Source organism: Excalfactoria chinensis, chromosome 14 (assembly GCF_039878825.1).
Source record: "Excalfactoria chinensis isolate bCotChi1 chromosome 14, bCotChi1.hap2, whole genome shotgun sequence".
In the NCBI taxonomy this organism is placed as follows: Eukaryota; Metazoa; Chordata; class Aves; order Galliformes; family Phasianidae; genus Excalfactoria; species Excalfactoria chinensis.
The window spans coordinates 10154214-10169301 of NC_092838.1; the positions used below are offsets into that span (position 1 = coordinate 10154214).

Sequence of the window (15088 nt, forward strand, 5' to 3'; positions counted from 1 at the left end):
TGCTCCAGGATAACTGGGTTTTCTTTATTTTTATCCCTGAGAATTCTGGACTGCAATCACTTAAAGATTAAAATTTGCTGGCAAATTTTTTCAGTTGTTGAAAACTGATAAATACCAATGGCTTATATTGATTTTTGAGCTAACTGATGTGGGAAGTCACATCCATCAATGTGATTTTCATCTTTTGGTTGCTGCCTCTTTAAAGCTGAGTGATCTTAAAGCGATCCTTTTGTATGGGCAGAGAAATATTAATTCACTAGTATGGTATCCTGCTTTAAGTTTTGTTATTGCATTTAGGTTATAGTGAATGGAGCAGACAGAGCCTTATGAAGCGGATTTTGGAACTAGAAAAGGTGAGTGTTAATGTTCATGTGGCCATCTTAAATGTCTCTAAACAGAAAATATAGTTACACTGGCTTGTGCTCATGGCAGTGTGTATTTTGTCTCACACATGTGAACTGATGTTTACTCTATGCCCCCTTCCTCCCCTTTTCTTCTTTTCTCAGAGTTATTACGTGTAGATGCATATTTTAGAAACAATTTTCATTTCATCTTTTCTTGTGACCTAAGTGAAAAATTTTTATGCTTAATTTTTCTCCTCTTTGTGTTTCCTTTTGTGTAAATGTATCTTGCTCAGAAAGTAGGCGACATGGAGAACACCAGAGTGTTGTCAGCAGATAGTGAGTCAGCACAGTTGCTTGGTGTGTCATCTTCACCTTCCACAGACCCAAGTCATACAGCCTCTCAACAGGTAGATCACCTTGAGGAATGCCATCGTCTCCGAGGGCTAGTGAAGAAGCTGAAGAGTGATAGGAGTGCTCTTCAAAGTCTCCTACTTAGTAAAGAGTAAGTGCATTTGGGTTTTTTTGGTTTTTTGGTTTTTTTAGCATAAGTTTTGTTCTGGTTTGCCACTTTCTCCACTTAAACTTTCCTTCTGCTAGGGCATACGCTGTCTTCTTAGCAATTGATTTGCAATTTAAATTGCTTAGACTGCTTTCATATGTCACTGCATAAGGGCATGCTGGTTATTCTGATCATGAGCAGAGATGTGCACAGCTGTGTATTGCTAATGAAGCACTTTGCTTCTCTTCATGATTTGAAAGGGTAAATTAAATGTTTAGTTCCTTTCCAAATTTAAGAAAACCCATTTTGTTTAGAAGTTTAAATAAAAAAATACTTACTTTATTGAAGTCTGAAAGTTGAAAGTATTGCTTAGATTTCCTTACACCTGTATAGGTTAGACATCAAGCAGTTACTTCAGGCCAAGGCTGAAGCAGAGCTGGAGCTGCAGAAGTACCAGAATAACAAGGAAGAAAGCACTAAGGAAGAGCAGACTTTAAGGTATTGTATCTTGTTTTAGTAAATCTTTAAAAGAAATAAATAGCACCAAGGGAAAAAAAAAAAACAGCCAAAACCCATTAGAAAATTCTCATTTGAAGTCACACACGATTCATAGATCATAAGGACTGCAGGAAGCTGGGAATTCATTTAGGCAAAACTCGGATGGATGGATGGATGGATGGATGGATGGATGGATGGATGGGTGGGTGGATGGATGGATGGATGGATGGATGGAGTAAGTTATCAGGGGAGAAAATCTACAGTCTTTAGAGAAAGACTGAGATATACAATAGGAAGAATTAGACTGTAAAAAAAAGTGAATGAGGTGAATGGAGAAAGAAAGCTGCCATGTTGTACTTGAGAAATTTTTAATTTAAAGAAAAAACTGCAGTATCTCTACCTTATTAGTATCTTTACCTTATCTAGAAGCTTCTGCCTGTAGACCACTGCTAATATATTGGTAATAATCCTGTGCAAATGTAGGGGAGAAAAATAATGATTTCCTTATTTCTTTGTAAGCTGGGACTTGGTTACAGTTCCATAGTTGTCAGTCATCATTTCAAATCTACTTGTATTATTAATAGCATCAATTGTACCATTCTAACCTTGGGCCATTTTCTTTCTAATTTTAACCAAAGACTTTGCTGTTGCAACTTGAGAATTGATTGTCAATGTTCTGTTACTGTGAGAGTATGTCTAATGGTACCTAAGAACCGTTTCCCACTTTGACATTTAAAAAAGCCAAAGTAACCCAATTTTATGAAATAGGTTCAGTATATTCAGTGCAGGAACAACAGCAAATGTCTAGCTATTAATATATTTGCCTTTCCAACCACAGTGAGGAAATCCAGAGCCTTACAGAGAAAGTAGGGAAATCACAGTCAAAATTGGAGGAAGAAGAGAGACAAATGACAGAAGATGCATTAGAGAAAGTTAATAAGGTACAGAGAAATATTTTGTGGGTATTTTTTCTTTCATCTGATATCCTGTGAATTGATCAGATAGTCTAATTAGCTAAATGTTTCTTCTCTTTTCTGACAAAGTACATGCACAGAAGGAAAGGAAGGGGGGAAGCAAGAAGAAAAACAGCCCTTTCCAATAATTTTATGCTGACCAGCTGATTATTTAGGGCAATTGTGCTATCCAGTCAGAAGATACTGTTTAGCTTTTCTGTTTGGATGGAAGCTGGGCCCTTTTTGTTCTTTTTCATGGGAAAGTTTACCAGATGAAGAGCCCTAATTGTTACGAAAACAAAGTGTTTTGTTGGTGGTTATTAGTTCCACTGCTGTTGGGTCATGATATTTAAGTAAAAATGAAGAAAATGCCAATACAATGCAATAAGCATTTAACCCCCTTGAACTGATGTGTTTCTAGAGTTGAAAGTATTCATAGCGTCTCCATTCTGGATATTTAGGTGTCTGATAACTGTGTTTGCGCAACCATTTGTCCTGGATAGTTTTAAATGGACCTATGTGCTCAATTTGTTTTATTCATGAACTAGGAGTAAACTTGGTATCTCAGTAATCTTGCAGTCCTTTGCTGAATGTTGTTGTGACTGGTCTGTAGGGATGAATGGGCACTGACAGAAATGCTTTCGGATATAGGGAGGTCATGTTAATCTCATTCCACTAAAAACCATTTGACAAATATAACCAGAGATTTTGATCATTTGAACTTTAAAATTAAAGTACTTGAAAGTTACCTGAAATACAGGTAATACAAAAATATAAATAAAAATGTCCGTGAGCTTAAGAGGATGCTATTTTAATATATAGTGCAGTTCTGCAGGAATTTAACTTAGATTTCTTGTTACAGGGTGATGGATGTTAAATGATGTTTTGAATACCAAATAACTCGAGTTTCTATTTAGAAACAGCCAATGAACAGTCTTTTCTTTCCTCTGCAGACTATGTATATTCTTGGCTGGTAACCATCTATTTATTGAAATGTTCCCATTATTTGTAATTATCACTAAGTTCCTACCAATTTTTCATTTTAATGGTAGGTTGTCACTTTTAATATAACGTGATCCATTTGCTAAACGTAAGCCTTTAACTCAGCATTTCAAAGGTTATAAATAAATCCTTTTCAAGGAATCAAGCAGCTCTTTTCAGGGCCTATAAAATCTCTCATTCCTTTACTTGGGATTTGATACCAACAAAGTAGAGTAGTGTTTTAAAATTGCTGTTGTAACTTAAGTTTGGCAAGTGAGGTCAGATGATTGGTATAGGTTTGATATTTAGGGATCAAAAGGATCAGATGGGCAGAGGCTCAAGGTACAGCCACATCTCAGGAGAAATGTCTGGAAGAAAATCTTGTTTTGTTCTGTTTCTTTGTCTTTTTCCTCTAATTAACTAATTTCTTCAAGACAGAAGAGTAGGGTTGTACTGATTTACACAAGCTCTCAATCTTGCACGTCACATGATGGCCAACACATCAATAAGGTTACATACAATTTTGGGGTCCCACCTGCCAGAAGGAGACACAAGAGAGCTTCCAGGTTAATTAATATCTGTGTTCCTTGGAGAAGTATTGCAAAATTAGGTACCCTAACATTTGTTCTCAGTCTGTCAATAATATAATAATTGTTTCTAATCAGCAAAGCATTGGTTTACACTGTAAGAGTTCATACTGCTTTAGCAATGTATAGAAACATAGAAGTATGTGTAGATGAAACCCTTTCCATTCCCATGTTCAGCTAGCAGCTGAAACAAGGACAGGAACATGTTTTACAGTAACAGTCATCTAGATTATAGGTTTGAACGTGAGCAGTATAAGATTTTGCTCCTTACCTTCCCTTCCACCCTGTAGGAAGGCAGAACATTTAAGGACTTTGGGTGTTGATTTTTCTGAGTCAGTTGTAACCTATATCCCATCACAGAATTCTAATTTGCATCATTGTAATAGGTTAAAGATTCTCCTCCTCAGAGTTCACCAGTCTGCACTGTTAAAGATGAAGAAGACTGCAAGAAGGAACAAGCTGCCAAATGTATCCAGAGATGGTGGAGGTTGTACCAAAGCAAGGTGAGAGTCTCCAGCTGGGAAGCAGTGAGGTCATCCTCTGAATCTTAGTCTGATTTCAGAGTCTAGATAGCCTGCCACAGGGCTCCAGGACATGAGCAGTGATTCCATTCCATCATCTTCTCTTGCACCACTCTTTTCAAGTCCTTCCTGATGCTGCTTTTGGCTTTGCTTCCTAGAAGCTTGTTTCTGTTCTGAGAAGTGCAGTTTCTATGTGGGGGAATCTGGGTGAGCAGATAAACTAAAGGAGCAGAAGCAGTGCTCCCTTAATAACACTGCCTCCTTGGATACTCTTCTTGTGGCTCCTGCCTGCTGCACGTAGCATTAGCACTGGAGCAGAGCCCAAGCTAATAAACCTAATGTGCAGCTGATGTGTCCTGCCCCTCTAATGTGCCACATCAGAAAAGTCTCTTCTAGGAACTAATGCCTGTAGCACCAAGGCAAGCTTTCATGAGAATTGTTTTGGTCTTTTTTTCTTCCTGCATACTGTTGTGAAGAACAGACTTCTCAGTGCTTGGGGCCTGTGCTTAGGAAAGCTGCCTAACTTTCCATTTGAGGCTACAAATGCATGACACAGTAGCTAAAGCTAGAGTAAGCGGTACTTAGTCCTGAAATCATTGCACTTTTCCTTATTATTTCAACAGTTTCTTTTTTCTTTTCCCCGGCAAGCTTTCAAACAACAGCGGAGTTTGTTAGGCAGTGAAAATAATGTAATGATTAAATATAAGGTGGGATTAAATTCTTTTAAATGATTACGTTGTTATTTATTATGTTAAACACTGAAATGTAACAGTCTACGACTTAATGCATTTTCCATTTCAGAGGGAAGAAATTGCTCTGGGTGAGGTGAGTATGTTTATGATACCCAACAAAACAGTCTAACTTGTATTAAAAGCATAACTCAATTGTATTTTTTATTAAAGAGGTTGTATTGCGATGAGCTGTTGTTCAAAGACCATCCTTGTTCTTCAGGCTGGCTTATGATCCACCTTGTGACATCCTGATAGTGTTTGATGTATCTTGTCAAAGCGTTCACCATTCAATCTCAAGTTTTCTCTATGTTTTTCGTTTTCACTGTGATGAATCTTCACAAGAATTTCAAGTAGGATTTTGAAGCCTTTCCTAAAGAGAAACATTGCTGAGTGTTCTTCAGAAATTGAGCTTGTTTGACAATTTTGTCACTCCTTAATAAATGCTTTGCATACAGGATTTGATTAAACTTTTTTCAAATCACACAGCATAGCATCACACTTGTTTCTTACAGAAAATAAATCCTACTTGCAGAGGTTAGAACAAATTCTAGTTATGTGACACAAGCATGTGTTATATCTAGATTAGAATCTAGTAAAATATTTGAGCAGAGAGGAAAGACTGCTGCATTCAGCACAATCACTGCAATGGTTTGCCAGGCTTTACTTGATTTCTGATCATACCAGAGCATCAGAGAGTCTGCTGGCTAGCCAGAATCTAATAGGAGAGTGGGATAATATTTCTCTACATGTGAAATACAGGCTAGCGCTGGCAGCTGGAATGTAATTGCATTTGATAGGATCAGTGATGAACAACTCTTAGTCTGAGTTTAAACCATGGGTTGTTTCATCCCTCACATGCTGGGTATTCTCTGGATTGTATCAGAATATCTGTGAAGTAGATGTGTGAGATCCCTTCAGCATACAAAATTGTGAGGATGCCACTGTCCATTGCAAAGGGAATAACTGTTCTGCATATGAGCCTCTATGCTTGGGACTCTTGTTTTAATTTACAGCTGCCATCTTTCAAGGGAGTTACCATTCTTTTTTTCTCCTCAACGCTAGGCAGTTGTTGTGCTTCAGGCAGCTTTCAGAGGGCATCTGGCTCGACAGAAGCTGCTACTGAGTAGTGGGCTGCACGATGCCCAATCCTACAACAGGCAAAGCCTTGGAAGAAAGGTAACTTAGGGAGCAAATGGTTATCCAGATATACCATTATTTTCACTTTACTTTATAGAGTATGGTACTTCCACATTTAGTTCTCTGTATCACCCAGTAGAGCAATCTTAGTGAACTGGTTGGCAGCACCACTGTATTTCCAGAGAGATATCAAGTTCATTCCCTGGCATTCCTTTCTGACTTCTTTAGTCCACAGTTTTTCTTAGAAGTAAAGCTATAATTCCTCTGCATTATAGACTGTAACTGTGTCCTCTTTATTTTTTTTTTTCCTGGTTCTTCCATCAGCCAGTAACATAATCTTTATGTCGTTAATTTTGAGTGTTATTGAGAACTCTTATTATACTTAAGTGTTCGTTGAATCGTTGTAATAGGCAAACCTTTGTCACTGAACCTCAGAAATAAGAATTTAGAAATCATCTTTGATTGCCTTGAAAATTAAAGGAATCTTCTATGTGGTTTATTCAACCAAAGACTTGCAGTTTCTTCAGTTGTGTTGAATTTTCTTCAGATAGCTCAATTCCGAATGTGGAAAAAAAAAAATCCTTACCAATCAAGGGTTTTTTTCCTGTTCTGTAAATCGTTTGCCAGCTTATACGAGCATCCTTTGCACCTTTAGCAGGCTAAAATTAATTTGTAATTCTCCATTCATGCTGTCCATCTGGTTGCACTTGACAGTTCTAAGCAAATAGAGGCTGAATAGATGTGCTTGCTGCAAGAAGACATATCCATCATGAAGGCTGCATTACCTCTTTTGACTTCTAGGTGGTTTCATGCCTGAGGTATAAATGAACTTTAGAACTCTATAAACGTTATCTTGCAAATATCTAACATTTCATTAATTGAATATTGATACTTCAAAACTTGTAGGGTGATCAGGTTTGCATTCCTGCTGACTTAGTCATATAGGACCTTTAAGACTGCAGACCAAAAGATAGAAGTGTTTGCTCCACTGCTGTTTTCACAATCAGGAATAAAATTGACAAAGCTTCTGTCATGTTTCCATGCAATTTGTGAAAGGTCAGTTCTCTTTGATCTGATTACTCTGCAGAACTCCTGTGTGCCTCATGTGTCAAACTCCTTGAGCTCATCTTCTCTCTGCAAGGAGAAAGAGAAGAGTGTGACATTCATCCAGTCCGTTTTCAGGGCTCACTTAACACGTACAGTCCTGCTTGAGGAAAGGTAAGTGATGAATAGATTTTTCTGCAGTACAGTAGAAAAATTGTTTTTACTACAGAGGAGGGGTAATTTTTTTGTGTAGGATGTTAGTGTGTGTTCCTTGGCACAGAAGGAGAAAGAGAGCGTTGTTCAAATGCACACACAAGATGGCTTTCTCATGGGTATGCAACTGAAGAGTTTCTTGTTGCAGTCTTCCTACGTCCTGCTGCATATTCTTTTCCATAGGGATGAGGGAAAGTAGAAGAAAATAATTACTCTTTGGAAAAAAATAAAAGAAATATAGTTGCTATCAAATTCATTGCTGCTACACTAGCTTAAAATTGAGCAGAGCCCTGACATGTAAAAGTTAAATGTTATGTGGAAGAAGAACAGGAAGGAGCCAGAATATGATCTCACATGCAGTCTGCTCAACTCAGGAAGAACTCAGTGATTTGCTTACTATGTAGCTTTATGGTAGCTCTGACTTGAAAAAATGCTTCCTTTTTCTCCAGGGTTTACTGTAGCAGAAGCCATTAGTGCTGACTGCTATGGTTACAGTGAGAGTTACTTATTGTCACCTCATGTGAGTGACTGTGCTCACTTCCCTAAGTGATAAACTTTGATGCTAGTAATACAAGAAACTGTCTAGTATGCATTCTGACAGTAGATTGGTGTTCCTGTTCTGTACCTCATGCTGTGTGTTGTGTCTTTTTGCAGGCCCTCTGTGTCTGGCACAACGAGTGAGAAAACAGATTCTGCTGCCTACATTAGAGAGAACAAACCAGTCTCAGCAGCACTCCAGAGAACTTCAACCAGCATGTCATCTCTTCCTGGTAATCTCATTTCATCTGTGCTTAAAAGTATGCGGAGTTTGAGCAAAGGTGTGCTCAATTTTACAGAGAACTCCTGCACACACGTTCACATCCTTGCAGTCTGTATGCATGTATCCATTTATATAAGCAAGTGCTGTCTCTGCAAATACCAGTTCCAGTTTCTCCGTGGTACTTCACCTGCTTGCTGCCACTTCAGACTGGAAGGTCTCTCTGGGGTGAATGGTAATTATTGAAGGAGCGTAATGTTCCCCTGTATTTTCTCACTACTTTCACTTCAATTCTTCTCACCACTGTAGCTATTGCATGGTGTTTCCCACCATGCTTTGGACCTGAAGCTTTAGACAAGTCAGTTGTGCCTATTTAGTCATGTTTCTTCAGCAGTCTTCATTTGCTGTGGTAAGGAAGAAGTTGTGGATGATCTTTCCAGCTGGTACCACAGTGGTGCAAACTGGGAAAATGTCTTTTTTCGTGGCTGATCTACAATTTGGTTTCCTTCTTGAATTCTACTTGCTGCTTCTGAGAACACAGAGCTAAAGCCAAAGGTGCTTCTAAGAGGATGTTAGAAGTACTGAGTAAGAAAGGCAAAACAATAATGCAGAAACAGCAGCCTTAGACATACAGCTTCAAACGAGTTAACAACAAGCAGAAAAAGCTAGCTCTATCCTGAACAGGAGATTTTATGGACCCCAGTTGGAGGAAAGAAGAGCAGCTTTGAAGGTCACCTGAGAAATATTGACTTATTTTTGTTGGTGAAAAGCTGACGCTCCCTGCAGACATTCTGAGAAACAGAGCGTGGTTTAAGCAGCTCAGTCTGTTTCTCTAAGATATGAGATGGGGAATAATCCAGATTTGTTAGGGCTGTGAATGCAAAGATTACCCTTCAGTCGAGGAGAACGTATATAAGAAACTTTACTGTATACCATATTCAGAAGCACGTTCTGCTACTTTTGAAGGGGTCAGTAATACTGAAGATATTTTAGTTGTAAATGATTTTAGGTATGCCTAGTGATAGTATCCAGAAAAGAAACCCCCCAGGCTCCCATTTTGCCTGGCCTGTACTGCTCTAGCAACTTCAAGTTTACTAAAAGTCTGATGTCTGTCCTTCCTAGTTCATGACTGATGTGAAAATGTGCTTGTGAAATTGGCTGTTGGAGTAATGCACTTCACTGGTCATTTTGTATTTTGGAAAGCAGAGGAGACACAAGGAGCTTGTTTAACAGCTGAGTGATTTAAAGCAATCAAATTCCTTTGGCTTTAAATCATGCAGCTGTTGAACAAGCCCTTGCTTCATTCGTTCCAAGGTCAAACTTGCATTTTGTGACCTTTCAATCTTTCAAAGATCTGAAACTTTCTATGAAAATACACACTGCAATAAGTCATTTAATTTCACAAGCCTTTTGGCACTATTCTGAGAGGAATGGGAAAGATGAAAGTGTGTTTTAAAGAGGCCTATATATGGGCTAGAATAAATTACATTGTTTTCATCAGGTTAGGTATGTCTGTTTTCTTTAGAGAAATAAAATCTACCACAAATATTGCAGCATTCAGCGCTGCTTCGCTGTGCTTACCAATGTGGATACTGCTTGAAGGTTTGTAGCCATTTCTTTGCTTCCCATGAAGTGGAACAGATGATAACAATTCAGTCTATAATGTAGGTTTTTGTTTCTTTCTGTCAGGGGAGTGATAGGAAGGAAGAGAACGTTCTGAATATGCGTAGCAATCTTGAGTAAGCATTGCTCTCCACATATTACTTGCCACTCTGGATGCAACTGTTAACTTATCTGAAGCATTACTGAAGTCATAATGAAATCACGTATAGTTGTTTCTCTACTGTGCTTAGCCATTCACAAGCACAGAGATATCGTTGTCATTTTGAAGTGTGTTCAGCTGAAGGTGAGGGCAATAAAATCTCGTTCTTCAAGAACAGGATATAATCACAAATGATTTAGTCAACATTAAGCCATTTCATGTATGATATCTGCTTGTTGGTGGAGTTGCATCTCCTAGTTACTGTTCTTGCTTCCAAAAGTTCTCTTTGCTTATCCCTATTGCCAGCACTCATAAATCTTTCTGAAAAATTCTTGTGTTCTTTGCTGACTGATACAAAGAGGAATTTCACTTAACTAGAAAGTCACGCGTTTCTTTGCTTCTGTAGGTTGAGGTCAATGTAATGGCCTCCCGCATTCCTTGTTTTCATTCACAGGCTCTCTGTCTGTCACCCTTTCTCTATTTTGGGGTTGGTTGCAGTCCCCTTTTCTTTATTCCACATTCCAATTGCTGTGTATGCCTCTTCCATACCAGCAGTTTCCTTCATCAACCTCTCATTTCACTGTGATAGCCATGGAACACCAGTTCTTCTCCCTAAGGAAGGTTCCCTGTGTGCCCTCTGTTTTCTATTCCAGTGTCAAAATCTCAGTGCGTAGCCTCTTACTTGTGTGTTTCCTTTTTCTACCACAAGTCATCTTGATTTGTTTTCTTTTTCTCTAGGTGATAGTCTTTTTTTCAGAGAACCGATACTTGAAACAAAAATAAGTGGAGCTGAGGGCAGGATGTTGAGCTAGAAGATCTTAATAGCTGTCGTCATTAAGTTAATACATTTCTTGCACAGGGCTTGGAATCTGCTGGTTCTGCTTGTCAGATGTGAAGGGCCTCATGTATCAGTTTTCTCTTTCCAGTTTTTACTGGAATCACTAGGGTTCTATCTGCTTATGCCTTGAACATTTCTTTAAATTACAATTGCTGACATGCATAGAACCAATTGAACTTAGTGTCTTTAAGTAAGGTATAACAGCATGTGAAGATATGTGGTGGTTTATTGGTAGATGAATGAAAACCATCATCACTGACAGCTTCTGTTATATTTCTCACCCATTTCTCTTCTCTGTATTTATATCTGACCGAAGTTCTCATTGTGACCTTTCTGCTTAGCTTAAGCTTGCTTGGATCATTTTTTCCTTTTCTGACCATGTAATAAATATTAATCTTTATGACCTGGGATGGTTTCAGTATCGCATTGCTTTACTTTGTGGTGTGTAACCGCTTGCAAAGATTTAAAGACAATAAGACAAATCATGCATGGTCAGTGTGTCAACGTAATGCTTGGCATGCATGTTCTTTCATTAAAGCAGAACAGGAATAGTTACATGCAAGAAAAGATAGATGAGAGTTATTCATAACTACAGGTAATTCTGGAAACTTGATGGCTCAGAGAATATTACTCTTCCCACAAGGGCTTGTTTTTGTCACTGTTCTTTATTGCTGCCCTTGTTTCCTTCTGCAGTTATTTCAGCTGGGTCTTGTGAGAAGGAACCACAGCCCACTGTGTCTCTGTCTGTGGATGAAGCTCACTCGGACGATTCAGATGATCTTGTAATTGTGTCTCCGTCGTTGAGGATGAAGAAAACCTCCACCCACTTCTTTAATGGGCTCTGATCTTGAATTATTTGATTCACAAACAATGGTATTTCCACCAAGGTAAAGCATATCAAAGATGAACCAAGGAGGGGAGTATTAGCCTGCGGTTGTCTGCTTTTTTCAGCTGTGGATGAATACTTGTTTGATATGTCATCTCTGCAGATGTATATGGCTACAAGCTCTGCTGACTGTCTGTTACCCTTGGCCTTATGGTACAAAGAGATTGGATTTTAAAAGTGCTGCACCAAAACAGTTAATTTTGTGAGACAGAACTTGAAGATGACGGATCTAAATGAAAGCAGCAAAGACTCGAGATATTTCATAGAATCATGGATTTGTTTGAGTTGGAATGGTGCTTTAAAGGCCATCTAGTCCAACTGCCCCTCTATGAGCAGGGACGTCTACAGCTCCATGCTGTGCTGAGAGCACTTTGTGTCAAACAAAGTCATTCAAGTTGACTAAGGTACTTCTTTCAATTGGAAAGTGAAAACTGACTTGGCCCCAATTTTCAGCCTGTGTATGTGAAGGGGAACAGCTTGTATTTGCTATGAGGTCCTCTCTGTTTAAAAATTGTGTTGTCGCATTTTAATTTGCATTTGTCTACACTAAACATTTACAGCCTGTGCAGATGTGTAAAGTCTTTTTAGAGAATCACTTCTCATAGTCCTGCTCTAGGCCTCCTGCATCTGCACGGTTTTCTTATTTATTGCATTTTTCCAGTGTGTTTGCTATAGTATAATGTTGTACTACTTTATATGCGATCATGTAAATGTGTCTATTTATATTTGTCAGAGAAAGGGTGCCATGGCAGGAGTGCCCTTGTGATGAGTTTTCCTGCTTACATATCACAAATGCAAGTGGATGATGTACGCATTAGAGATGACACTGGAAACATTTGACGTAGAAGATATGGGGCTGTATGTCCTGTTTCAGCTTACATCACTGGATTGCCTACAACTCCCACCTAGCTAGATTGCTCATGCACTGCGCACTGAGGGGTTTTAAGTTAAATGTTTCTTTGCTGTTGATCTCTCCTCTCAGCACTACCTTTGTGTGTGTGTGTGTGTGTGTGTGTGTGCATGTTAGCAGTACAGTACTGCTAACAAAACTGCAAATACACTCTCAGTCCATTCACAGGCAGGAAGAAGGGTCACAGCCATCTTCTGTCATTAGCTGTGAGGCTTATGCTGGAAGGCATGGCACTGTGCACTCTGTGCTGAGGGATGTGCATAGGGATGGGTAAAGTATCTCGTGTAATCTGAACTGAAGCAGGATAAGCAGTTGGCTTATAGATGTCAAGACACCCCAGAAACAATAAGACCAATAGACAGTGTCTTTACCAGACTTCATGAAGGGACCATTGATGTAATGGGCTGTGGAGAACATGGTCAGAGGAGTCTTTCTTGATCTTTTACACAAACAGTACCTCTTCCTGCCTGGAAGGAGGACCTTATATTCCAGGTTTTATTCCGCAACATCCTCCAAAGGCATTAAAATGCATTTTGTTTTGCTCTGTAAAAGGTGAACCAGGTAAATTACGTGATATTTACTGGAAGGAGAACTTATTTTACAAACACACAGTAAAGTCTTTGTGGAGACCCTAATGGTTTCTTTGTCATCAAGGAGTAATAAAGTCTCCTGTAAACAGAAAGCACACTCTTAAATAGAAGATTTTTATCACCTTTTCCCTCTTCTTTTTTAAATTAAAAATCAGTCGCTGCTGTATTGCAGAATACTAATAACTCAGAGCTGTCTCAGTCCTCTGATTTCAATGAAGCACTATCTGAGCTTATCATAGTTCATGCCAGTACTTGCAGCCAAAGAGGAAACTGGATGGCTGCAGCACAATGCAGCTGATTTCATTTAATCCCAGCAGTAGAAATGCTGTCTTCGCTGTTTCCAAAGGCAGTTTTGAGAGCTCTCCATACCCAAAGCAGGCTGAAGAATGTCATTTGTACTCGAGTTGGGTAAATTTTTTTCCTCCTGGTACTTGGATCACATGACTGCTATCTGCAGAAAGGATGAAAAAAGGCATATAAAATAAAAGAATAAAATGGATAAATGCTTCTTGGCAGAAGCCTGGACCTATTTCCCTCTATTGCTGAGAGTCATGCTATTAAAAAAAAAAGAAGTCACTTTGTCATTTTGCTAAACAGAAGCAGATCTGTATTGAGTTTCTTACATATAATGTTTCAAGTCTGTAACTGTGCCTGTCATGGATACCTCCAGAGAGGGAGTAACTAGAGCTGAGGACTGACACATTAAGGAGAGAATAGGTAGTGTGTGTCAGGACCGAGTCTGACATAGAGTACCCACCTAACTGCTACCCTACAGGGAAATAATTGGACAGCAAATGTAATGGAGTTGACATTCAATTTATGGTGCCATAATAAAGAACCAATATGAAAGTCTCAGGAAACAGATCCAGAGTAGAAAGATTTCTGTCTTAACTGAGCGTATGACCAGCAGCAGTGCTGTCAATTCCGGGGTAAAGGGAAGACAGTCACTTTGTGTGACCCAAAGTCACCAACGGAAGTGTGAGAAGGATCGAATGTCTTCTGGGGTGAATGAGCTTCATAAACGCAAGTCTGCTGTCTGATAGCCATAACAAAGCTGATGCTTCCTTTGAGCACGCTTCAAACTCATAACTCTGAAAGATAACAGCACGGTCACAGCATATGAATGTCTGGTATGTGCTAGAGAGAGAAACCTCACGGTGTGAATGGCCTGTAGATCTGGGAGGAGGCGTGGAGCAGTAAAGGAAGAAAACATGAATATTGGATGAAATGGCATTTTTCCCTCTTCAACTCAGCAGGGAGCTGAGGACAGCAAACATCTGTGTGGCTCAAACCTCTCAAGATAGGGTCAGTGCAGACATCTCATGTCTGGAAAACATTCTCTGCAGAGAGCACTGGGAACCTTGCAGGGGCATCAAGGTCCTGAATTCAAGTTAAACTCCACTGTAACCTCCCGAATAGCACACTTTCCATTCTGATGTTACTCAAGTTCTATGTGGGATAATGTTGCCTACTTGAAACCCTTTGCAGTTTGCTGTGCTCTTTGCAGGTAGTGATCACGTGTGAATATAGAGATCTTTCACATGATTTGATCTCTTCCTGTCCTTAAGTGCCTCTGCCTGCAAATATTTTACTGAGGCATCACAACCTGAAAGATGCGATATTTCTGACATAGCTATGCAAATAATCCCTGGACAGGCAGCTTCTTATATAGGTGAAATGGAAAGTTATTCACCTTGGCATATCAGGAAGCCATCATTTGTACGATTGTTTTAATCATCAGAACCGTGCAAGTTATCTGGAGATCTTTTTAAAAGCTACAACAGTTGTGGTGTGTTTCCTCCTGACTGTTGAACTTTCCAATAAAGCCCAAGTTTGT

The 15088-nt window shown here is 39.2% G+C and overlaps 1 protein-coding gene across 2 annotated transcripts in view; it reads left to right on the forward strand.

Annotated features, from left to right (window-relative positions):
• Window positions 1-15088, forward strand: part of IQCE (IQ motif containing E) — a 24638-nt gene extending 9550 nt beyond the window's left edge. The window contains exons 13-22 of one of the 2 annotated variants that reach the window (XM_072348809.1): window positions 298-353; window positions 638-846; window positions 1237-1341; window positions 2180-2282; window positions 4270-4365; window positions 5185-5208; window positions 6177-6290; window positions 7339-7469; window positions 8163-8278; window positions 11559-15088. In XM_072348809.1, coding sequence (XP_072204910.1) covers window positions 298-353; window positions 638-846; window positions 1237-1341; window positions 2180-2282; window positions 4270-4365; window positions 5185-5208; window positions 6177-6290; window positions 7339-7469; window positions 8163-8278; window positions 11559-11710 — 1106 coding nt within the window. In that variant the 3' untranslated portion in view covers window positions 11711-15088. The remainder of the gene's footprint in view (window positions 1-297; window positions 354-637; window positions 847-1236; window positions 1342-2179; window positions 2283-4269; window positions 4366-5184; window positions 5209-6176; window positions 6291-7338; window positions 7470-8162; window positions 8279-11558) is intronic. The other variant, XM_072348810.1, reaches the window with a different exon arrangement.